Here is a 23,517-nt window from a genome sequence, read left to right on the forward strand (position 1 = left end):
TGCTGGTCGCGAAAAACTCAACGAATATCCTAAATATTCATGGAACTTTATGCGAAATTAAATTACAGAGGCAACTTTAAGGAGCTCTAAAGGAAAACTTTGCCCACCACAACAACAGCAAGAAAATAGGCCGGTCGCGACCTGAGAAAAGGAAAAGCCAAAGGGATTGCGATGGGGAAAACTCTCTGCGGTTTTAGGCCATTTTTGGGAAGATTAATTGGTTTGGCTGCAGGCACAAAGAGGTGAAATCGGAGTCACAACTTAATCTCATTCACTTCAAACAAATCGCTTACATCTTTTTTTTATGGTCGTGTGCTTTTGTAAAGTCATAGAACAGTCGTTCGATTTGCCTGCAGTATTAAAAGGCTATTGGGCTTTTTACTGCGGAAACCCTTTGAAATATTTTAGGCTTCTAGATTGATTCAAAATCGAGATACAATGCGTGACATGTCACATGTTGCTTTGGGAGCTTTTTTTGTGGAACTGATTGATTTATTTCTAGCATTTTGTTGCTTGCAACATAAAGGTTTCATAAGCAAAACAGGTAGTTCCCTAAAAGTATCTTGTGTGTGATGACTAATGGCCGCGAATAATTGGCAAACTCAGAAGCCTATTTAGCTTGGCTCTTAATGAGAATATTTGTAAATGTCAAAATAACTTTCAACTCTAATTGCTTGTGCTTGCAACATTGAGGCCACACATCAACCCTTTGAGCAGCGTTTGAAATTATGAAATCAAAAACTTATAATCGATGATTTCTGTTTGGTTTAAACGAAACTTAAGCGAACTTTGTGGTTCTGGCCACAAAAGGCGACATTAAGTTTTCATCTCGTTTCCAGAATCAATTTCCGGCCATTTCGAAGATGATTTTGTGGGCGTAAGTGTCATTGAAATGTGCCATCACGTCAATCAGCTTAAATCGGACGCACATTTGGGCCATTATTTACTGAAATTCGTTTGCTTTTGCTTTTCTGCTGTTCTGCCTTTTTGCCTATTGGGATTTGCCACAGTTTCGACAGATAAAGAAATTAAATTAACTCATGAAAATGTCGAGCGCGTCGGCCGTGCGTTGATCTGCTGCCAGCTACGTGCCATGGATTTTCCCATCTCGCATCCTGCGACTCCTTTTGCATGTCCTGGCGACAGGCTTGCTTATCTCGGGCCTGGCAACCCGCGATTTGTCAGCTGTATTTCTTTTTCGCCACACTCCTGCACTCCGCTATTTACTTGGCCATCTCTTCGCTACTCATTTTTAATAAACCAGCTTCGGGTGCTCGCTCATTGCGGCATTTCAGCGACCACGTCAAGTTGTCATCCAGCCAAGTCGAGTGCTTATCCCGGCTTTATTAACTGTCCAAAGTGTTGGTCCTCCTCCTCCACCCTCTCCTCCTCCTCATCCTCATCCTTTGCGGTGAGTCCTTTTCTGGGCATCTTGACTGCGTCATGATTGTCTGTGTATTTTGGTCTTCTTTTCAGGTTTCGGATATCAAGCTATTTTTGCTCATTTTTCGGATGATTATTTTTGTTTTTTTTTAAATTTGGTCTGGCGGAAATTTAATTCGGGTTGTGTTTGGCTTGTCATTACAGTTACAGAGTGATATGATTTACTATCACCTCGATTTCCAACATAATTTTTTCTTTATAAACATTTTATAGGTTTTTACTCAATGAGTTACCCAAATTTTGCTTATAATTAAACTTGGTATATAGTACTCCGTAGAGTGGGGTTTTTCAGCCAAGTCATTTAAAAAGATATTAGCTTATAAATTAATTTCCACTCAATCGATGTTTATAATGCACTGGCTTAAACAAATTTTGCATTTTGCATTGATTTTTGCGGCTTCGATAAATGACAGCTTAAATACTTTGCGCTGCGGCATTTGAAATTGAAAAAAAAAATAAAACGAATATGCGTAATTATTATCTTTTAATTAAGTTAACAAGCCTTAAAAGCGTGGTTTATTAGGGATAAGTTGTCGGGAGTTAAGCCACTAATTAATTAATTATTGGCGCTCTGTATATTTCAGGATGTTTACGGAACGTGTTTCCCCCATAATATTTACTTTTATCCCAATTTCTCGCAGTTCAGTGACTTAATTTTATTATTTCTGGGGCAGACTTTATTTAGCCAATTAAATAGCCATACCCGAGTGTGTTTAATTCAACAGCTCGCGACTAAATGGCCATTAATATTAATTTAAGTTCGAGCTGCGCCAAGTTTCTTGACACTTCAAAACCACCCAAACAAAGCCGCCCCCCATTCATAATGAGGAACTCAAGAGCTCAAGAACTCCCCACATGAATAAAAACAAACCCAAAGACAAACACGGCAATGGCAATAACAATAATAATGGCAGGACCTTAATAAGATATATGAGTGGGTGGATTTTGGGGAGCTGGATGGTTGGATGGGAAAGTGGAGAAACATTGGCGTGGTAAATAAATAAAACGATTTCAGGCGCTCAGGTCGCATATGTAAACACAAAGTCCTCGAGGTGCAAAGCAGAACGTCTTAACGGCATTCATTGTGTGAAAAGCGTGGTTTTTCCGGGGAAATGGGGGGAGCTGTGTGGATCGGTGTGACGAAGGGTCCTTGCTAATCGTAAATTGCCTGGCATCGTACTAATCTACACGTGCACACTGCCTTGCACACACGCACACATATTAGGGGCATAAAAATCGGCACTCAATAGGCATGAGGGCACTTTGGGGCCACTCACACTCAAACACACACGCACAGTTTTCCCCTCGAATTTTCCACCTCCCTGCACGTACGTACATATGCTTATGCGTGAGCGTTTCGTCGCCAAATTTCCTTAGCATCGAATTTTCCTCAGCTGACGGCATAGTCTAGGAATTCAGCATCCCAGTTCAAAGCCCCTCGCAGCTGCCCTTGCATTTTAAATGCCCTAATGGGATACAAATAATAATGCGGAAAGGCCCATCGAATAATGGGTAAGTATGTTAATAACATATGAGAATGTTGTTATTAGCTTAATTTGGATAAATAATAGCTAACCTATCTTGTTAAGCTGTTTAACGAGTGGGTAAATAAATATTTCATCTTAGCTTATAGCATATTTTACTCTAACTTATAACTCTCTGGTATCAACTAAATTTATGTTGCAAGTTTACTAAATAACTAAGCAACGTTATATTGTTTTTTCAAGCAATTAAAATTCAATCCATATCAGAGGCGCCTCATCAATCACGCACTTAAAAGCTGCAATCAATAACCAGAATTCTCCATTTAATGTGCACCATGATTTATGTTTGTGTAAGTATTACATATAGATTTTCCTAGATTTAATGCATAAATTTAACTATATAATAGATGCTTAAATATTTGGGAAAATCTGATGCAGAAACTCGTATTATTATCCAGCAGACCGAAAGTTGAGCTAAAAGTTGAGAGCAGGGCAGAAATCACCACCTGCTGATTTATATTAAGTTGGAATTATACAAGCGGGCCAGGACCTCCCGTATCCTGCGGCACTGGCCTCCAGTTCGTTTATTATCGGTCACTGGACCCGCACGTTGCTCCTCCGACGCACTTAACCTCGGATATGCGAGTCTATTTTAAGCATTTACAACTTTATGGCAAGCGGTCAAGAGGCTGGCGGCCATCCTCCATCCTCCATCACCCTCCCATTCACATTCACATCCACTTCCACATCCACCACGAGCCCCCTGGAGACCGACTTTAAGCTCCTTTCGGGAGCAATCATCGTTGGCGGCTGGCAAATGCCACAGGAGCCACCCACGCTCCGTTGGCCACCACCAAGTGTACCAAGTGTAATCCTAGAGCTCACCCACTTTTCTAGGCACTGATTTTTGCCAGCTAATTGCGTAGGAAGCCGAAGCTGGCGAACTTCTAAAATCCGACACCCAGCTGCCTGCTGGATCGTCATTATTGGGCGAGGAAAGGCGCTTCTTGGAGGAGGAGGAGGAGGAGGAGGAGCACCTGGCATTTGGGTGACATCAAGCATACGCCTCGTGTGGCTGGGCTGGAATTTAATTAACTGGCGCTGGCAAAAGCCGCCATTCGATACCCAAACAATTAGACAGGTATCGATTCGGGTTACTCCTGCCAGTCGAAATATTCTGATGATATGGCCTCGAAAAGTCGCAGGCAAATGTATTATGCTCCAAAATCTAAGGAACCGAAGGAATGCCATTAAACGCACTTGAAAGTTGACACTGAAATCGTTGGAAGGAAGAATAAGCCAAGTTAAAAGGGCGTAAAGCAAACGAAACCGCCCACGCGTGTGTAGATTTGGACGAATGTAGGACCCGTTTCAGGACAAGTGGCATGTGGCATGTGGCATGGGCCAGTCAATCCGGCCAAAGTCACGAGTCACGAGTCCTTGCCCACAGGCTGAGCAAATAATAAAAAGGACATTCGCCCGAATTGTCACATTCGTGCGCTTAACTGAATGGCGAAGCCGCAAGGATTTAACTGCTCCCTGTTTATGCATTTTTCAATAGTCCGAACAAAGGATGGCACACAGGAATTTCTATGAATTTCTATAAAGAGAATACTTTCTTTGTTCACTTCAAAGTTCAAAGTTTTGCATATGCTGCTGGCTTGTTTAATTTTCCTAAGCGATATCAATCATTATTTACAATATCCCCAAGGAGCTTTAACAAATTCCCAAAACTTATGCTTCAAGTGATTTATTTAAGTGATCGGGCTTTAATAAAGGTCAAATTCAGATTTATTTATTGACTTAATATTCGTGTTTTTACAGCTGAGAGCATCGCCAAAGTGCCCAAAGCTGGCACTTGTCTAATTAATTTTCATTTCAATTTCAGTTTTTGCATCAAGTCAAATCGCTGATCCAACTTGCCCAAAATCCGGGTGGCGTCCAAATGGCGAACTTTGAGTCCTGATAAAATAAATCTCTTTTTTCGTTTCGTTGATTTTATGCTTTTGTTTTTGTTTTTTTTTTGGGGCTGCGGGGGGAAAAGAGGGTCAAGTGAGGATGAACCCTTTTCAATCAAATTAGCCATAGTCAGTGGAGCAATTCCATCATAGTGAGCAGATGATGAAAATTCTCGATGGAATTATAAAACGGGTTAGGCATAGGAATTCAGTACGATGGATACATTTGACTAACAGATGCAATAGATACAATTCCATTTTAGATGTAAGAATAGGTTAAGCAGTTGCCATAATTAAGTTGAGCAATTGGTATAGAATTTCAGTTGAAGATTGCTTCTTGAATTTAAAGTTCCCAGCACGTTAAAATGGTTTTCTATTTTACTTTAAAACTACTTCTTTTTAAGTAGTAAAAAAACTATTTCATTGACTTTAAAGCATAATGCTTTTAATGCCGACGATGACATGACGAAAGGCAACTACAGGACATACGACTGACCTAGTCCTTCTAGCGTCCTTTTTTTTGTAAGGACTTCAAAAGTCAAAGTGGGAGTGAGACAGCAACAATTGCCCTCGTCTTGTTCTTTGCGCTGGAATTGGCAACTGTCCCGACATTGTTGCCAAAATGTGAAAGACAAACAGTAGGAACTCCGCTGACAAATTTGGCCAAATCATGGAGTTAAGAGCTTGAGGTCCTGCCATTAAGAGTTTCCCCCCAGTCAGCTGCATTGCCCAAAACTCTCGAGCTCTGCCGGTGCCCGCGAAAAACTTAACAGAATCTTGGGAAACCGCCGCTCAACTGCCGCAATTGAACAAAGTTGCAGGAGAGCAACTCTGGTTTGCGTTTGCGTTTCCGGTTCCGGTTGGCTGCATGCAAAATAATGACAAATCGCCGACAGAATTGCGTCTTAAGGACGTGTCTGTGGCCCGCCTTCGGGAATCTATACATTCCCTCTATCTTTCTATCTCACAAAACATTTGCCCGACTCCGGATTTATGACATTTGATGGGGTCACATGTGCTCCACTCGCCTCACGTATTATACACATGTTAACGAGGCATTGTAATATGCATAAATGGGTTCCTAGTTTGCGGTTTCTGCTGTTGTATAATAAAGAGTAATCAAAAAGTTCACTAGCTTTGTATTCCTACTTTTAAATATATGTACATATGTTATATGTATATAGAGCAACTCCATGAGTGCCTTCTTACCAAGAATCACTTACAACTTTTCTGACATTTTGCGCATAAATAAACACAAAACCTTCCAGAACCAAACCACAAAAATATCTAATGCGTGTAGCTGCCGCACTAAAATATCATTTTTCCACTCGACTGCGCCGCTGTGGCTTTCATAGTTCTTTCTTTTGGGGTAAATGCCAGAGTTCAAGTGGATTTGTAAAGCAATAAATAACACAAGAAGGGGTAGCAAAAAGTCGACAAAAAAATGTTGTTAAAATTCACAGTAAGACTAGATCAAAGGCTATAGGTGCAATAACAGTTGTTAGTCGGAAACAAAGTCGGATATTTGATAACCGCAGCAGAAAAAATGGCATAATAATGTCGGTAAAAATATTCTCTTACATTCCATGCAATCGCAAAGTTGTGAAATTGCGTGAAAATTGTCTTGTCAGTGGCAGCTGCTGCTGGCGGCTGCTGGCTGTTGGCATCTGCGAATAGATTAAAAAATATCAAAAGCAGCTGACAGAACAAACAGACGGCACTTGGCATATTGCTAACTTATCGGTTTACAGGTGGACAACTGGCAACCCGGATGGATGCCAATCCGTACTCCTTTCACTCCGTTGGTGAAAAATCCCGTCTCCAGGCGATTACATACTCGGCCAACTAGCTGAACAGTTGGCGCTGTCATGTCGCATCTCAATCTCATCATTTGCATATCTGCTGTTGCCGTGTTGCGCTTACATCACGCATCCGCACCGTTGGCCCATGCAATCATTGCGCTGCAGGCGCTTTCATCCAAGCTCCACGGCTTCCATTCTTAGTCGCATGCCAATCTTTGCTGGATCCCCACTTGGACCTCCCTTGGACCTCCCTTTGACCTCCCTTGTACCTCCCTTGGAACTCCCATCGCAGCGTCCATCGAAAGCTTTTCGGTGGACGCGGGGGCCCATCGCCCGTCTATCGTCAATCAAAGGATTCTGATTCGGCCCCCACATAGCCCGGCTGTTTGGCTTTGTAATTTATTTGCCTGGCTCGAGATTTGCCTTAAAGTGGGTTAGACCACACGATTTGGGCCGTGACATATGATAAGGGGAAATCGACCTAATTTGTTCGACCCTGCTTCCCTCGAACTTTGAAGTCTTAATACTTGATAAGAGCAACGACCTAAAAATACATTTATTATTTGAAGATGGTATTAAATTTGCTCGAGCCCTAAGTTCTCTAATATGTAATGGTACATAGATTAATTTGAACTTTTGTTCTAGTCAATTTAAAGTGTTTTTTTAATAATAAAAATTCAAATATTGTTCGAAATTAAATTACATATCTCTGTGGTGTTTCTTAATATTTTTCTATAAAACCTTAAATTATAAGAAATTTGTACATCTCGTTTAGTTTTCCATACAGCTTTTACTTGGCTAAAAGTTCAAGTCATGACTAAATTCTCGGGGCTATAAGTGTTAAGCTTGCCTTCGAAATGTAAAGTAGTACTGAAACTGTGTAGAGAGTTTTTACATGTAGCATGTAAAATGTAAAGCATTGAATTTCTTATGACGAGTTCACTCAATAAAATATAAACCAATTTTATAAAACTAAATTAATTAAATTACGCATAAACATTTTTTTCTTTTAAATTTGTAATTGAATTAAACCAAATTTTGAGTGTAGCTTGAATTTAAACAGCAATAAATTTAAAATATAAAAATAAATATTTGATTTAATAAATATTTGTATTTAAACAGCATTAAATTTAAAATATAATAATAAATATTTGATGTAAATAAACCAAATTTTATAAAACAGCACTGATCCAATATTCTTAATTTTCAAACAGATCTGTAAAAAAAACCAAAAATATTTTATATTTTTCTGATTCTTAATATAACCAGCAATGAACCACTGATTCGCCCAACTGGAAACCCCGCTCTATGGCCCATTTCTTGGCCCAAAGTAAACGACAACAGCTGCCACGCGCTCGCCAACTCTCTTCTGGAGCGGCTCTCTGCACTTGTCTTGGCCAAAAACGTGTTTGGGCCACTCCGATGAGCTCCCAGTTGGCTCCGCTCTTGGCCCGATGGAAGCCAGTCTTCAGTTCAATTCGAAGCGCGTCTTAGCACGGTTGTTGCCGCCGGTCGCCGATCATCAGTTGGCCAAGTGAATGTCTTTCAATTGTAACCGAAACTATATCGTCCAGTGGGTGATATGTAAGTGAGCCGTGTGACTAGCCCCCTCTCTTTCGCACCGGCTATGCCCGTCTCTTTCGCAACGGAGCAAGTGCGTCGAAAGATTTGCTGACAAGCGGGTTTCAATTTGAATGTCGGTCTTCGGTTATCGCTTTTCGGGATTTTACGTATGCAAAGAGCGTAGTTTTAACATTACCGTTGTCTCGACGCGTCATAAAAACTTGCCACGCCCCCCACATCCAACCACCGCCCACCGAAAAAAAAACAATCGATGATTACTCAAGGAAAATTTCACTTTGCATCGAAAGCTAGTTTTTGCATATGTAACTATTAGCGAAGGCTTCACGGTGTCCATTGGACTTGGACTCGATATCCGAAGCACCGGCCAAATGGACATATGGACTTCCATTTAGCATTGTATAGCATTGTATATATAGCATTGAGATTCTCGAGCGTGGAATTAACATAAAGTTTTACCTGCCGGCTGGCCTCCAGTTAGAAACTGCCATAAATGCATAAGAACTGTGCAGTGAAGTCCGCTCAAAGACTTAATTGGGAATTATTAATTATTTAATTACCCCCGTACGCAAGCCAAGGTCGTCGGCTGATAAAATGCAATATTTTCTATAAGTTTACCTCTCACCGCCCAAAGACAAATAGAAAACAAACTAATCAGTGAAAAAAATCGCATAAACAATTGCATGAAAAATAAAAAACACCGTATACAAACAGCAAACCAACATCAAGCCAAGATATATAATGTGCTTTCGTGTTTATATAGCAAAGACAGATTCAAGGTGAATGTTGCCATTATTTTTTGACAGAGTGTTCGGGCAACAAGTGAAAATTTATTGAGAGGTTTTTTGCTCGCGTGCTGAACGAATGAAACAATACGAAACGTTGCCAAAAATCAACGCGAAATTAATACCATTAAAGAGTACATAAATTTCAGAAGCAATTTAAGGTGTTTGAAAAAATATATATAATCAGTGACTAATTTGGAAAGGAAGAAATAAATCACAAATCTTCGCGCAGAATGGGAAACCCCAAAGGCTGTTTTTTTGCGCTCCGTTCGTAGATTCATTGCTCCGATTAGCATTTTAAATTAGCCACTACCTTTTTGTTATTTGCTTGGTTAAATTTGAGCTAATTAGAAATAATATAGCATTTTTCAAAAATACTTTGTAGTTATTTATATGTGATACACCTCTGCAAAGTCATCAATTGTCTTGGCTTCCGAACAGTTCAATGCTAGTAGCCTTTTGGAGAACTTAGCCTACTCACACACAATTCTAGTTTATCGCGCATACGCAACGTTGGCGTTCCAGCCTTGAACTTTTTCGTCAGGTAGAACGCACTGAAAAAAGGCGAAAGAGAGAGAGAGAGAGAAAGAAAACACATTATTATTAATTACATTTTAACGGTAACTCCAAAAACAACGCAAAATGCTTTGAATACCTTTCAGAAGAAACCCGTCTGGCCCGTCCACCCGTCCTACCAATAAATACAAAAAAATAAAAAAACAATTTCTCGCTTTTGACTAAATTCGCCAGCAAAGCCATCAATAATACGTATACGCAACAACAAAATGCAAATACTGGACAACAAATAATTTAACGATAATTTACAAAACGCCCGGGGCATAAAACAAAAGAAACAAAACAGTTTAATAAGAAACCAAGCAGCCAAATTGCAAATTACAAAGCCAACACCACCAGCATTTCGGATAAAATTTCGGAATTTCGGAGGAGTAACGAAAATGTCTCGGTCGACGTCAAAAACGACGTCGCTGCTTAGCGGCAGCATCATCGTTTTCTTCGTCACCATCTGCGGCTGCTTTGCACAAGGTGAGTGAGTTTTACATATGATATTTATTTGATGGTGCGCCATCTTATGCGCCCGCTAGACAAAAAGCAACCATATTCTTCAAAGTTGTGTCTCGATCTCGTTGAGAAAACCCCCAAAAGGTCTGTCTGATTCACTCCATGCTAATTTACCTACAGATGGCAGCCGTGAGATCGGTGCGGTGTCTTTTACAAGCCGGAACTCTTCGAAGGTCTGAATTGAAAGAACAACGACACTAAATGCGTGTTCAAAATTAAAATCTCCAAATTAAAGCCAAACGCGAGTGAATTGTCACGAATAATGAAACGGATGCCTGGCATTAAAGCCCAAATAAAACAAATAAAAACACGGCTAAAACTTCCGGGGAGTTAGCAGATGACAGCCGTGATTAAACAAACAATTTTCCAACAAAAAAATAAAAGTTTAACAAATAAGCACTTGATCAACTGACAGCCACAAATTTGGTTGCACCTGCAGTTGATTTTTGTGCCCACGGGGACTCACAGTATTTGACTGGCAAATGTCGACAGTTTTGGCCTTTTTCGGGCACCTTTATTGGCTGCACTGAGAGAAAAAGATGTGCAGAAAATAACAATTAATATAATCTTTGTGTGCATTCATTTCTACATACTATTTAATATTCTACATACATGTAAATATGCTTTAATGATGAATTAAAACTGTATATTAACCTACTTAGTGGCACAAACATTATTATATTAGCATTTGCCACACATAAATACTTTAATACGTTAACGAACCTTAATTAAGAGATTTAAGTGATATGCGTACCCTTTTTGTTTGTGCTTCTGCACTGGCATGACTTTGTTTCCCTCCTGAAATGTGTTAAAATGTCAGTAAATGTCAATAAAACTCTTGTCCGCCCCACAGGCCTGTTTACATATGGGGTTAACTGTTCGAAAGTTTAAAGTACCGATTGTAAAAAAGAGAGCTTGGCACAGATTTGCGTTTACCTTAAGTGATTTTAGGGGGAAAAATAAGCGTGTCATTGAACTTGGGGCAGTGTCACGTCAGCTTGACATAATATTTACACCATTACAACGGATCTCGATCTTCAAATTAATCAGCTGAAGAGGGCCAAACAAAACAAATTAAAACTAAATCTGTTGCATAAGACATCAATACACAACCTTTCTACTGCGCAATCCGAGACGGAATCTTTGTGGGCCTTATACTCGTAAAAAGCAGCAAAAACCGAGAGACAAAAGCAGGGTTAATAAAATTAACTTGCTAATGAAGCGATGATCACACCGCATCATTTCTATGGGCCACATGCACACATATTGTACATATGTACATATGTATGTATATATGAATATTGACTTAAATCATTTCGTAGAAGAAATCAAGAAATACAACTTATTGAAATCCGCTAGCAACATTTTTGTATATAATGCAGAAGCATTTTTGTCGCGCGTGTTTCGGCCAAAAACAAGCAACGAACCAACCAAACAGCAGAATGGGCAAACAAGTTTCGAGTTTCTTGGCTATGCAAATTAAACACTAAATACTAAAGATATACACATGTCTGCATGTCGCTTTGGATATTTTGTAATATCGTGATGAAAACGAAAGTGAATCCGCCGCTTGACTTTGAAAAGCGCTCGAACGAAAGCCCCAGAAAGACCATTTCTTCCAGCTGCCCTTGTTGTCGCCTTGCCTTCGGTTGCTTTTCACTTTTATTCCGCCATGTACCGAGTTGTTAACTCTATCGAATTAAAATAAATTCGTCGCCGCCGCCGCCACCGCCTTTGTGCCCAAAAGAAAGAAAGTGAAAGAAATGTACGAGTTTGTACCCATGTGCACATGGCCAAGTTGCGGCACAAGTTTCGCGCTCGAAATCATAACAGTAATGGCAACAGGTTGGCTGCCTCTTACAGTCCGTCCCACTTCTATAGCTCGAACTCGTCCAGTTGGATTTTCTGAAAATGTAGTGCAGTGTGGTAAAAATTGAATTTATGATTTTTTTAGCTTACATGTCAAACTTTAAAATCTTAACTTTAAAATCTTGCAAGGAATAAAAATTGAATGTCATGAGTACTCTGTTTCCAATAATTAACCAAGTCAAACTTCTAGACTGAAATATGCTTTTAAATTGAAATTGTTCCAAGCAAACATTTTGATTACCGCACCAGAAATTCAGTTTACTGAAGTGAGACTGTATTTCAAAGCAGATTTTGAATCTTGTCCGAAGTGGCGCGTTTTTTTTTTTGAATTGTCACACACTGCCGTTACTTTTTCCAACTGGCCGAACGTGACGCATTTCTTTGGCTTTATTTCAATGAATAAATCTCTTCGCCAGATGCAGGCTCTGTGGAAATAATTGCTGGCTTACATACTCTCATGTAAATTGGCATTTTCTGTGCGCCGTAATGATGGGAAACCTGCCAATGACATTGTTGTCCAATGCGAGTCGAAGATTATGGCTGTGGAAAGCGAATTTACATAGACAATGTGCGATTTTTGTGGCCTGAAAAGAAAAGCGCAGATTTTGCCAATGGTCAATTAAAATACATTCCCATTTCCACACAGTGCTCACCATTATTTCCGCTCAGGCTAACTGCACTCGACTTCAAAACAAGTTTTTGGTTGACGTCTGGTTTAACCGAAACCAAAACTAAAACCAAAACAAAAACAGGTGCAACAACCGCCTGGTCAGCGGCATTTTATATAATGGTCAGCTTTAAAAAGGAGCAATTTCTCACATAGTTGATAGGCATTGCTAACATACTTTGGCCAGTCGACCAGTCCACGGCTTTTTCCAAAAAACTGTTGACTTTCAGGAATTCCATTAAAATGAATTCCCTGTTTCGTTATAAATGAATCGATTGGCTGATACGATTCATACAGTTAGTGCTATCGATACAATTATGTATACCCGTGGTCTGCGTTCTTTCTGTGCATAAATTATCGATATTGTTTTGTGATTTGTAACTTACTCCTCGTTATCAAAAAATCTGGTTAAATTATTTCACTACTCAATAACCATCTTGGACTTGCTTGGACTTTCTTATACAGCATAAAACTTGGGTAATGATGGCTAACTTGGAGGCTGATGTAACAATTAATATTTATACAGCAACATTCTTTACAGAACTTTTATACTTAACATACTTAACGTACAGTTGTACAACTTAAGTTTGTGCATTAAATCAGTCTTTGATTTAAAGTATAATACACAAGTGTGTACATTTCGAGATTTCCCATCCCTTTCTCCCTCTCGAGCGAGTTGGCAGCACTGAATTAGTGTAAGCTTAACTAACGCACGATCATGTCCAAGAAATCCACCGATTCTAGCCAGGGTGGCCGAGACCTCGAGGACAAATCCTCCGAATTTACAGTGGAGAAGTTTATGGCCAAGCGGTATCTGCGTGGACGTCCCCAGTACCTGGCCAAGTGGGAGGGCTATTCAATGGAGCAGTCCACCTGGGAGCCTCTGGAGAACTTGGGCAATTGCATGACGCTGGTTGCGGACTTTGAGGCGGAACTATTCAAGAAGAGCCAGGAAAAACAGAATACCCAATGACAAGGAGATGTTAATGCAAATTGTTGTTTACAAATAAAAGCTAAAAAGATGTTGTGCCTTTTAAAAAATTGCTTTTGTTTTGCTCTTTTTTCAATGGAATGAAATCAGGGCTGCAAAAACGTTGCTGAGAATCGCTAGGCTTATCATAAAATTATCTATTTAAGGTCGTATCATTTGCAAGCTAATTTATTGGGCATTTATTTGCTATAATTTATTTGCTATAAATTAATATGTTCAGTTGTGTCCCCAACTTCAGTTACACACGTTCAAAAAAAAAAAATATACTAAAAGCTTTCCCATCCCTATTGTTAATTCGATGGTGTTGGCAGCGCCACCGAAGTTACTTGTTTTGGTGCATTTGATTTCCCGTTCTTTTACCCCGCGTCCTTTGAGTGGTTAAGTTATGTCTGGCAAGGCTCAACAACCCAATCCCGGCCAGGTCGTTGGCCCGCCTAACGATCAAGCACAAGAATATAAAGTGGAGAAAATCGTCGGTAAACGCTTCTTAAATGGGCGTCCCCAGTTCCTGGTGAAATGGGAGGATTTTCCGCAAGAAGATAACACCTGGGAGCCGATGGAAAACGTCGGCAACTGCATGCAGCTGGTCTGCGAATTCGAGACAGAGCTCTTCAGGCGAACGCAGAATGCCCTGGGTAAACCTGGCGAGGAACTGGTGACCAGTCCTACCAGCAGCGGCCCATTGATCACCGAAAATACACCCAGGAGCTCTAAGAAGACACAACAACGTTCCAAGCCGGTGCAGACCAAAACCAAAGCTGAAACATCGCAAATGAATCAGAAAGAGAAGGAAAATATTAAGAAAATGGCGGGAACAATTAAAAATATCCAAAATGGGCCCAAAGCGCTGAAGCCTAGTACTAGCCAAATCTCCACTCGGAGGTCAACGGATGTTTTCAACGGCAAAACATCAACGCCAACGAAAAACATTATTGAGACTCCCAGGTTTCATAGCCAATTCAATGCTATAAATTTGAGCGAATCCAGTGACGAGGAATCCGTAGGAGCCAAATCTCAACAAGCTCGTCTTCCCAAACAAAAATCTCCGACACCGCCACAACCGCGCGGGCCTATTGAATTTCCCCAAGATGAAGACGCACTGTTGGCCTCGAAAGAAGTGCCTCCTGTCCTGCATCGTGAACAATCCCAGCCTATGCAGAGCCCAAGGCAAAGTGATGTTTCGGATGTTTGTTCTTCCACCAGTGTGTCATCATCCGATGAGTCGTCATCATCCAGTAGCTCATCGACAGACTCATCGTCCAGTTCTGTGGCATCGTCCAAGGTCGGCCAATCGAAAACTAATCCGACATCGCTGGACCAGATAAAGTTGTCGTCTGGCTTATCCGATGTTTCCACAGCTGAACCTGCAGCTTCTTCGCTGGACGCACTAAAAAAAGAGGCTCGCAAATGGGCGACCGACAAGCGGGAGTCCAAATTTGGCATTCCGACCTCAAAGAGGGAAAGCGCAGCACCACAATCCATGGCTTTGGATTCAACTGACAGTGGTCCCACTGATTTCGAAATGGAGCGCGTAAGAAATGTTCTTATCAATCAAGAAAATCAAACCAAAGCTAGTGAAATAGGTTAATACTCTTTATTGCACATTAAAAACCAAAGCGCAAATGTAAAGCTGTTCAGCTTAATTCTAATTCCTACGCTGTAGTCATCAAGTGAAAGTTTCTTTAGCGATGATTTGATTTTCTCGTCCATTAAAACAACTGCTCTAAGAAAAATTGCTTCTACTGGAACAGATGCACAGCTGTCCTGCCAAGCAGCAGAGCAACTGGAATGTGCCAGAGCCGCTAATCGAACCGCCAGTGGAGCAAGTCAGATCCAGGCAGCCAGGAAACCGTCGCATGAGTCAAGCTGGGACCGCAAAGGAGGTGGCCCCGAAGCAGTCGATTACGACTCATGCAGCAGAGTTAGATACCAAGAAGGAGGCAATGACTTTACCAGGCGGCAAGCGTGGAAAAACTAGACAGGATTGGAGAATGCCGGAGCGCAAGACACCCTTCGGATTGAATCGCGGACTGGAGCTGGATGAGGTCCACCACTGCTACCAAGTGGGTGAACATCTCTTCCTGTTTGTCTCGTGGAAAGGCTGCCTGGCTATCGATGCAGTGCCGCTGAAAGACCTTAAGGAAGCGTATCCATTGCAGATAATTAAGTACTTCCAGAGCTTGAAGATCGCTGTGCCCAAGTAAAGATGTCTAGTACGTGGTGAGTTGTGGCAGTAGTTCATGTTGGCCCTGTGCCCGTAACCTTAAACGCAAGCATCCGCTCCCGAGCAGCTTCAGTTTCTTCTTCATAACTTTACAGTTCGACGCTCGCAATATTTGAGCCATGAGCCATGAAAACTTCACGTTGCCTTCGGGTCAAGATAAATGCCATCGAAAAACAAAACAGAAACGAAAACGAGGCATCATCCGGTCGGTGGATCCACTCGTTTGATTCGTTTCCCTGTACATTGCACCTGTATCTGCATTTAACTCTTCTCAGCTTGGTATTACCATTGATAATGCCAATGTTAACCATATGACAAATTGCTTGCCCATATCGTGGTTGCACTTAGTACACAGTTCTTCGAAGACTCATGACTGTACCCGTGAAGATTTATGAGTAGTTCTTAGGGAAAAATGTAAGATGTCTTCATAGCGTTAACAAGAGTCTATTATTGGCGCACGTGTGTATCCCGAACATGCTTATTGCCGTCTTCTCTTTTCGTAATTGTAGATTTCTCGCTGGAGATCAGCTAGCGAAAATTATGAGGCTCCAGACCCAGACTCTGGGTTTTCGGTTTCCATTTGGCTTATCTGTCGCATCTGTTGACAGCTGCTTTTGCTTTGAACTCGTCGGCTTGGCAACACATACCGCCGGACAGATTGGACCAACTCCCTCGCAAAAGTTGTGGGCGTTTGAGTGTCTCCGCGGTTCATTCAACCTGAGTGTGGAGTCGCAGAATGAAGTCACCAATTCGAATTGTGATTCTGTGCAGATGCAGTCGGTTGCCTTAATGGCGTATCTCATAGCTTTAACCTTCAATCGCACACAAGTACTTAGTTGTACTATACTGTGCTCCACCCATAGTTGCTGCGGTGACACGCACAGCTGCTGGGGAGGCGACACACCTTTGTGGGGCACACGATAGCGCCACCAGCTGGACTCGCCGCCGTCTAATGGACTAATGTGTCCATTTAGTGCTGCCTGTCGCAAGTCAATGTCATTTGTAAGCTGTTTGGGGCTTGCTGATTGCACTTCGCAGTAGGTTTTCACTGCAGATCATGACTTAGTTCCACGGATTAATGGTTTGCTTCGCATGCATATGAAAATCTGGTTTTATGGCTAGTTAAATTCGCTGTTAGGTGTTCATAATTAGTTTTATTGTGGTGGCATAAATGAATTACAGCGTAGTCATTTAATTGAATTACCTAAAGTTAGTAATTAGTAAGGTCAAGAGTAAGCGACAAAAAAAGCATTTAAACCTTTTGGGTGGAAATTAAAATCATTTTGAAATTAATTTGCCAGAGCGAATTGTTTTATATTGAATTAACATATTTATTTATTATCTTAGTTTTAACCAAAAAATCGAATTTTGTTTTACATCCATTTGCATGATCAAGTCCACCTTTGCTGTTTGCTCCAATGGACTACTATTATTTTCCATTATTGCTGTGCAATTTACTCATTTTTACCTTCCCGATTTCTGGGCTGCCTTCGACTTTGGCGTTCATTGATTTATGTGTGCTTAAATTAGCTGTCCATGGCATTTGCCATAATTTCTGTAGCTGTAGCTGGAACATGTTTCTCCACCCATTGCGCTCGTGCAGAAGTGAAGTGAGGGACTTTGGGGAGTGGTTGATGGCTGGCGAAATGGGAAAAGGGAAATGTAATCCGCCCAAAGCTATTAAAATGCCTGAAAATTTCCGCTTATTAATTGGTCTACCATAAATATTCAAATTACCTATCAAATGTCAAATCATCAAGGGCTTTTTAGGTTCCATCGCTCAAGACAGCCGAAAAATGCTTAATTTCCTGATTGTGAAATTTTCGTCTTTAACCATATTTCTTTATCAGACAAAATTTGCATTTAATTTCTGCCGCCACAAGAGCAATAAAACAACAACAATGAGGACCTCGTATGTGATAATTTTCTCGCTCGTTTGACCATTTTTGGCTTGAGATGTAATTACGCCCAAGGCAGCAACAAGTAACCGGTAACAACAGCAACAGGCAGCAGGCAACCTCATTTATGACGCTTTGCATATGGTAAACAACAAATCAGAAAGACACAAAATGTTGTTTTCTATGTTGGTGGTAGTTGCTTGCAGTTGTAGTGCATTTTGTTTAACGCTTCGTTTATTACCAAAAACAGCAACGAACGCATTTCTTGGCTGAATGTTGTTGCCTTCTGTTGCTTTGTGGTCGACTGCTGTGGCCAGCAGCAATATTTTGGGTCTCGTAGGTTGAGATGCAACAATTTAATATGCAGTCATATGCAGAGAAGCGCCTTCTTTCCCCACATCCCCTACCATTCCTACTGCATTTTCACTGCAGTTTCCTCCTGCCTCATCTGATGTCCAAGTAAACAGGCTTTTTTCACTCGATTCGCCAGAGAGTGGGTGTGTTTTCCACCATTTGGCTGGCTTATTTGTGATCTTGTGATTTTGTTTGACAGTTTAATATGTCTGCTTGTTTGTTGGCACGAGTCACAATTTGCTGCCGCTGTTTGGCATCTCCTGTGTGTGTGCTTTGTGCCGCTGGGTTAGGGGTTATTGGAACAGCAATTATACGTAGTTAAGGTGCCCCATTGCGGCTGCCATCGCTGTGCATTTGTTGCAGCAACAACAGATACAACAGCTGCGGGAGATGTGGTTAGATTTCCCAATGTTGGTTAACCCGATGCGGCGCCAAATTAGGTTGGCTCCATTACAAGAGCTGATTGATTGTTGATGGCATATTTATCATCGGATAATCCCCAATGGAGTGATTTCCAAGGTGCGTCTTGTTAAAGTACTTGGTAATTCGGGGCTTCTGATTACTCTGGACAAGCTAACAATTACTAAAGCTATGTACATTCAATTTGAGCATTATCAAAGTGTATCTTACACTTTTATAAGCTTTTGTTTTCCCTGCTTTATCTTTAAGTACCTTTTCCATCTGTAGCTTTTTACTCGTTTGACCTCGGAAAACTAGTTCAGTTTTCCCTTTTCTTTTAGCGCAAATGCATCCCCGTCTTCAGCGACCTTGCTTTGTTTCTTAAGAGCTTTTAGCTCTTTCGCTTTTCAGTTGACCACGCCCCAAGAACCTGAAACAGCGGGTCGGCTCCTCTTTATCTTAATTTCACGCCCGTTAAAGTAATTAATTTGCCTTTGTTTGCTTTGCTTTTATGAGTGCTTTTATTTTTGTTTGTAGTGCAACATTAAAATTAGTTTTGTAGCAATATAAAATGGTGTTTTTCATGTCGTTTTTTCTCTGTTTTGTTTCTTTTTAGGTTTGTACAGCAAGATTCACATCGCTCAGCAAAAGCAACTCCAAGTTCAAGGCCATCGCATTCAAACTGGGTGAACTCCAACTAACCTACTATATTACATTGAACTATTCTTTTTTGTACCTCTTATTTAGTTTTAAGCCAGACAGAATGCACACCGAGATGTGCTTAACTATGTTTTATGTTTTCTGTACATGTGAAGAATGTACATATCAATGATTTCAATGTTTCAAGTAACCTGATACGCGAACTTTTTGTCCAATAAATCTTGTTTTCGGCTTGACATCTGATACTTTGTGCCGCCTTTGCCAGCGTTTAGGGAATTCAAATCTGAAGGTCGAACCACTTTTTCCTAACGATCCACTTTAGTTATTTTAGATTCATAATATAACCAATATCTTGTTCTAACCACAACAAAGTGAGCTGCCACTGCATTGGTTAGGCCAATTGGCTTAAATGTCATTGGGTGGTAAGCCAAAATCGAACTTTAGCCAACCGAGCTCAGTGGCCCCAAACTGAAGTTGTTGACATTTTTGCTTGACTTTTTGAATTATTTGCAGCATCGCCCCACAAACCTCTGCAATTTTGTTGCATTGGTATTTCTTTTGTTGGCCATTCGGGGTGTGTTCTGAGCGAAGGAGAGACTGAGACTCCATTGATGAAAATGAGTTTTATATGTTAATTTGGCAAGCTCCACTGCATTCTTCGTATTGAGCTGGAATGTACATTGTGGTTGGAAAGTGGGCGCCTTTCGAGTTTATATATACACATACATATATTGATCGCTCATAACAAATTGTACTTCAAAGTTCGATGGAAGATCGGAAATCATTTCCTGCATACATAGTTTGTACCTAAGTGTAAAGCCAGTTTCCTCATATATTTTGTGCCCCTCATATGCTTACTATGCTCTTTCTCCGCGAAGTGTCTGTAGCTCTGCACAATTTCTCATTAATCACCCACTGCCAAAGCCTCAGTTTTGTTCAGTTTCGTTTTATAGGTTGCTTTTGGCATTTTCTTATGGGCTAAGCTACACCTACGATTTCCGCACTTGCTGAAAAATGCGTCTGCCCCTTTTTGTTTGTGTGTTTTTTGTTGTACGGTATGCAAGCTGGCAAAGCCAAATGTTTGAGCCGTGAGTCAGTGAGTCAAAGCAAACTAAGGCAAGACATCAAGCCCCTGTCGATGTGCCATGTGCCACGCCCCACCGAAGTGCATTGAACGCATTTACTGTGCGCTGCCTCGCTTCGCACTCGATTTTCCATGCAGTTTTTCGCTTTTCTTTTAATTGGGGATTTCTGGCTTTGGCTTTTCCTCGACTCTGTTTTCCCCGCCTTTGCTTGCACTCGCTTCGTTTCGTTTCACTTTCGCGCCACAAACTTGTTGCAACTATGCCAGTCGAGTCGGTTGGTTTCTTTTAGTTTTTTCAGTTTTAGTTTTGTTTTTATGGCTTCCAAGTCGGTCTGGTCACCTGGTGGTCACTTTGGTGGTAAAAAGCGAAGGCACTCGAGCAGAACTCCCCGCAGAAATTTGACAATTTGGCAGGCGGTCGCTTGAATCACAAACAAAAGCTGAAAATTTATGAATTTAATTTTGGTTTTTGGCAAATAGAAAGCGTTGACACTAAACGGAAGTGTTCGCCAAGGGGGCGAAAGTCGCGGTAGATTGAGTGATTAGCGCCAGGCAAAAATGTGTTATGCAACCGAAGGGGAGCTGAATCGAAGTTCGAACAATACGATCAATAAGCCAGCCAGCTGGCATTTGTGCACCCATATCGTGTTTCCCACCGCAGCAGCATTGCAACTGCAACATACCGCTCAATTAACCCAGTCTAATAACCAATCAAATGCCACTCTGACCCCGCATAATAGACCAGTGATTCATGCCGCCCAGTGACCCGAAAACTTGACTCAGACACCCGCGTACAAGATATTCATATTCATACGCAGATATATTGCACAGCCATGGCCACTTGAATGGGACAACCCGCTGGGCTGCTGGTTTGGCTGAAGTTTATATGTGGCGCATGTTTGGCTAATGATTGCTGGCCCAGTGACACAACAAGCGCCAATATTTTGAGACCGAAAGGCGGAGTCAAATAACAGGCCAGGTGTGCGCGCTTCCATTCTGGGTTGAACTTTGCGCCCGGCCCAAAAAAAAAAAAAGAGAAAAAAAAGCGTAGCCAATGGAGTGTGGCTAAATGGGCCTAAATCCTTGACCCATTTGCACGTTCTCTTAGCCGTCTGGCATTTCCGTTTTGTGTTGCAAAGTGCAAATTTAAACTCTGCCTCGGCGTTCGCTTCAATTTGCAGTCATTAAACCTTTACGGCTCGCAGAAATTATGTACCCCAAAATGGCAAAGAGAAAGAGAAATAATATTCGGTAGGCGATTTTCAAGGTGTATTATGCGGTTTTACAATGGTAAATGACGTTTGCCAGCGATTTTTGTCATTTGTCTTCTTTGAAATGAGCGATCGAGCGGAAAGCCAATGGGGTTAAGCTGCCCATTAACCCATTTTGGATAGGGAAATATTTGCCAAAGACAGGAAATATCAACGATTGTGGATAATTAACTTTTGTTCACCTATAAGTTATACATTTTCATACTTATTTTGCAAGTCGTTGCCTATGAAATACCCTTAATTTTTAATTTGCCAAAATTAGATGCCTATAATGGCTTCTCAATGTAAAATACCATGCATACTCTGCCTGCATAGTCATTTAAGTTTATGTGCCATTCACGGATGTTCCGTGAAAACAAGTTTGCGTCTTAAGTCATTCGTTTCCTTTGTGGCCTTTTGTAACTGGAAATTATGGGCCAGCTACCGCGACAGCAACAACAACAGTCACTAGTGTAAAGCGTTGGAAACCAGTAATAAAAATATGCAGTTATCCTTGGGATTACGGTTGATCAGGCCGCCCTATAAATATATATGTTTCTTCAGGGAATGAAGAGGAGCATCTCCTCTTGTCCGCGACTTCAGCTGAATGCTCAGTGGCAGCGGCCTTTTAAGCAGGAAATGATGCCCAAAAGCAGTAACAACCTCAAAGGCTGGCAATTTGGCTGCAACAGCAAACAAAGCGAGCACTGAGAGAAATATTTTTGCGCACTTTAAGAGTAACTACTAGCTACTTGCACATCAACAGTTGCGCAGGATCCTGACAACAGTTTCTTACCTATACATATATTGAGTTAGTATTTAATTTACAACTACATTTGATTTCATGTTTCTTGTTGTGCAGTTTCTCTTGGTTTAGTGGCAAAAGCAGAAGAAGCGGCCTCTTAACGAGCGGCATGCATAAAATATGCCCTTTTTGCTGCAGACATTGCCGATCGCCTGATTGCAGATCGTTCGCGGACTCTGCGTTTTTAATAAAAATGTCAAGCCTTTGAGTGGTAAGAAGAGAGGCAACGGCCAACAATGAATGGGCAATTTGCAAAGCTGCTCCTTTGCTAAGTAATCCCCACATTGAGGCATCAGTTATTGGACAGTATTTGGGATTCGGTTTTGGATTCGGACTCGGATTTCCGCGCGTTGGCGTCGCCAGACGCCTCTTCAAAAGCCATTCAACTCTTGATAACCCTTGATTGACGGGCGGCGGTGACGGTGGCTGGCAACCTGACGAGCCCATCTCAAGTGTTATTTGCTTTAATAACACTCCAGAACTGCAGGTCTTTGGTTTTCATCTTTGGTTCATTGAACTCCGATCCGATCGATGGAAGCCAATTCTTAGCCACTTATGTAGGCACCAACCACTTGGGCACCCACTGAGCTTTGAGGGGTGTACTGTTCGAGTGTGTATGGCTTCTATGATATCTGGACACGCCCAATTTGAAGTGGCAGAAATGGCAGAAGTGGCAGCCGGAGACCAAATGAAGCCTACGGTTCCCAAAAACGGAATATGCAAATGCGGAGGCAGAACAAAAGCTAAGCGAAGCGAAACTCGGGAGAAGAAACCTTGTTGTTCACACAATAAATCACGACAACCAGAACAGCTATGTTATGTTATGTGCTATACAGCCATTGTAATTACAACAACAATAGTCAGCTGGCCGACAAAACTAAGCCAAGATTGTTGACCATTTTGTCGTTGAAGCGTGGGGCAAAATGTTTTGTTTTCTTTTTTTTTTGTCATGTCTGGCTTTTGTTGTGCCATTCTTTATATATTCGCCAAGGAAAAGAGACAAAACAGCCAAAGAGCTGGGCAAACTTATGCGGAAAATTACAATGCATAGAAATTTGTGCCGTTTGAGAGACCGATCTTAATCGTGAATTATGTATTTCTGGGTGTAGGCTAAGGTTACATAATCATTTGTGTGTGTTTATGGCAGCACTCGTTATGTCAGCAAGGAAATTACATTCAAATT

General features: G+C 41.2%; 3 protein-coding genes and 1 long non-coding RNA gene across 6 annotated transcripts in view; 3 read left to right on the top strand and 1 right to left on the bottom strand.

Moving 5' to 3' along the window:
• Positions 1-8,170: 8,170 nt before the first annotated feature.
• Positions 8,171-23,517, top strand: part of LOC120444749 (mucin-5AC) — a 35,429-nt gene continuing 20,082 nt past the window's right edge. The window contains exons 1-2 of one of the 3 annotated variants that reach the window (XM_039624677.1): positions 8,171-8,271; positions 9,716-10,097. In XM_039624677.1, coding sequence (XP_039480611.1) covers positions 10,010-10,097 — 88 coding nt within the window. In that variant the 5' untranslated portion in view covers positions 8,171-8,271; positions 9,716-10,009. The remainder of the gene's footprint in view (positions 8,272-9,715; positions 10,098-23,517) is intronic. The other 2 variants (XM_039624678.1, XM_039624679.1) reach the window with 2 other exon arrangements.
• Positions 11,778-12,936, bottom strand: LOC120444753. Its single transcript, XR_005615710.1, has 3 exons — positions 12,848-12,936; positions 12,093-12,586; positions 11,778-12,038 (listed from the first exon to the last, which is right to left on the bottom strand). It is a non-coding gene; the product is annotated as an uncharacterized LOC120444753 (long non-coding RNA).
• LOC120444752 (chromobox protein homolog 1) lies at positions 13,308-13,710 on the top strand. Its single transcript, XM_039624682.2, has one exon. The coding sequence runs from the start codon at positions 13,388-13,390 to the stop codon at positions 13,640-13,642; it is 255 nt and encodes an 84-aa protein (XP_039480616.1). The 5' UTR covers positions 13,308-13,387; the 3' UTR covers positions 13,643-13,710.
• LOC120444750 (testis-specific chromodomain protein Y 1) lies at positions 13,989-19,433 on the top strand. Its single transcript, XM_039624680.2, has 3 exons — positions 13,989-15,191; positions 15,412-15,880; positions 19,152-19,433. Exons 1-2 carry the CDS (start codon positions 14,046-14,048, stop codon positions 15,862-15,864), a joined length of 1,599 nt encoding a protein of 532 aa, XP_039480614.1. The 5' UTR covers positions 13,989-14,045; the 3' UTR covers positions 15,865-15,880; positions 19,152-19,433.

Source organism: Drosophila santomea, chromosome 2R (assembly GCF_016746245.2).
Source record: "Drosophila santomea strain STO CAGO 1482 chromosome 2R, Prin_Dsan_1.1, whole genome shotgun sequence".
In the NCBI taxonomy this organism is placed as follows: Eukaryota; Metazoa; Arthropoda; class Insecta; order Diptera; family Drosophilidae; genus Drosophila; species Drosophila santomea.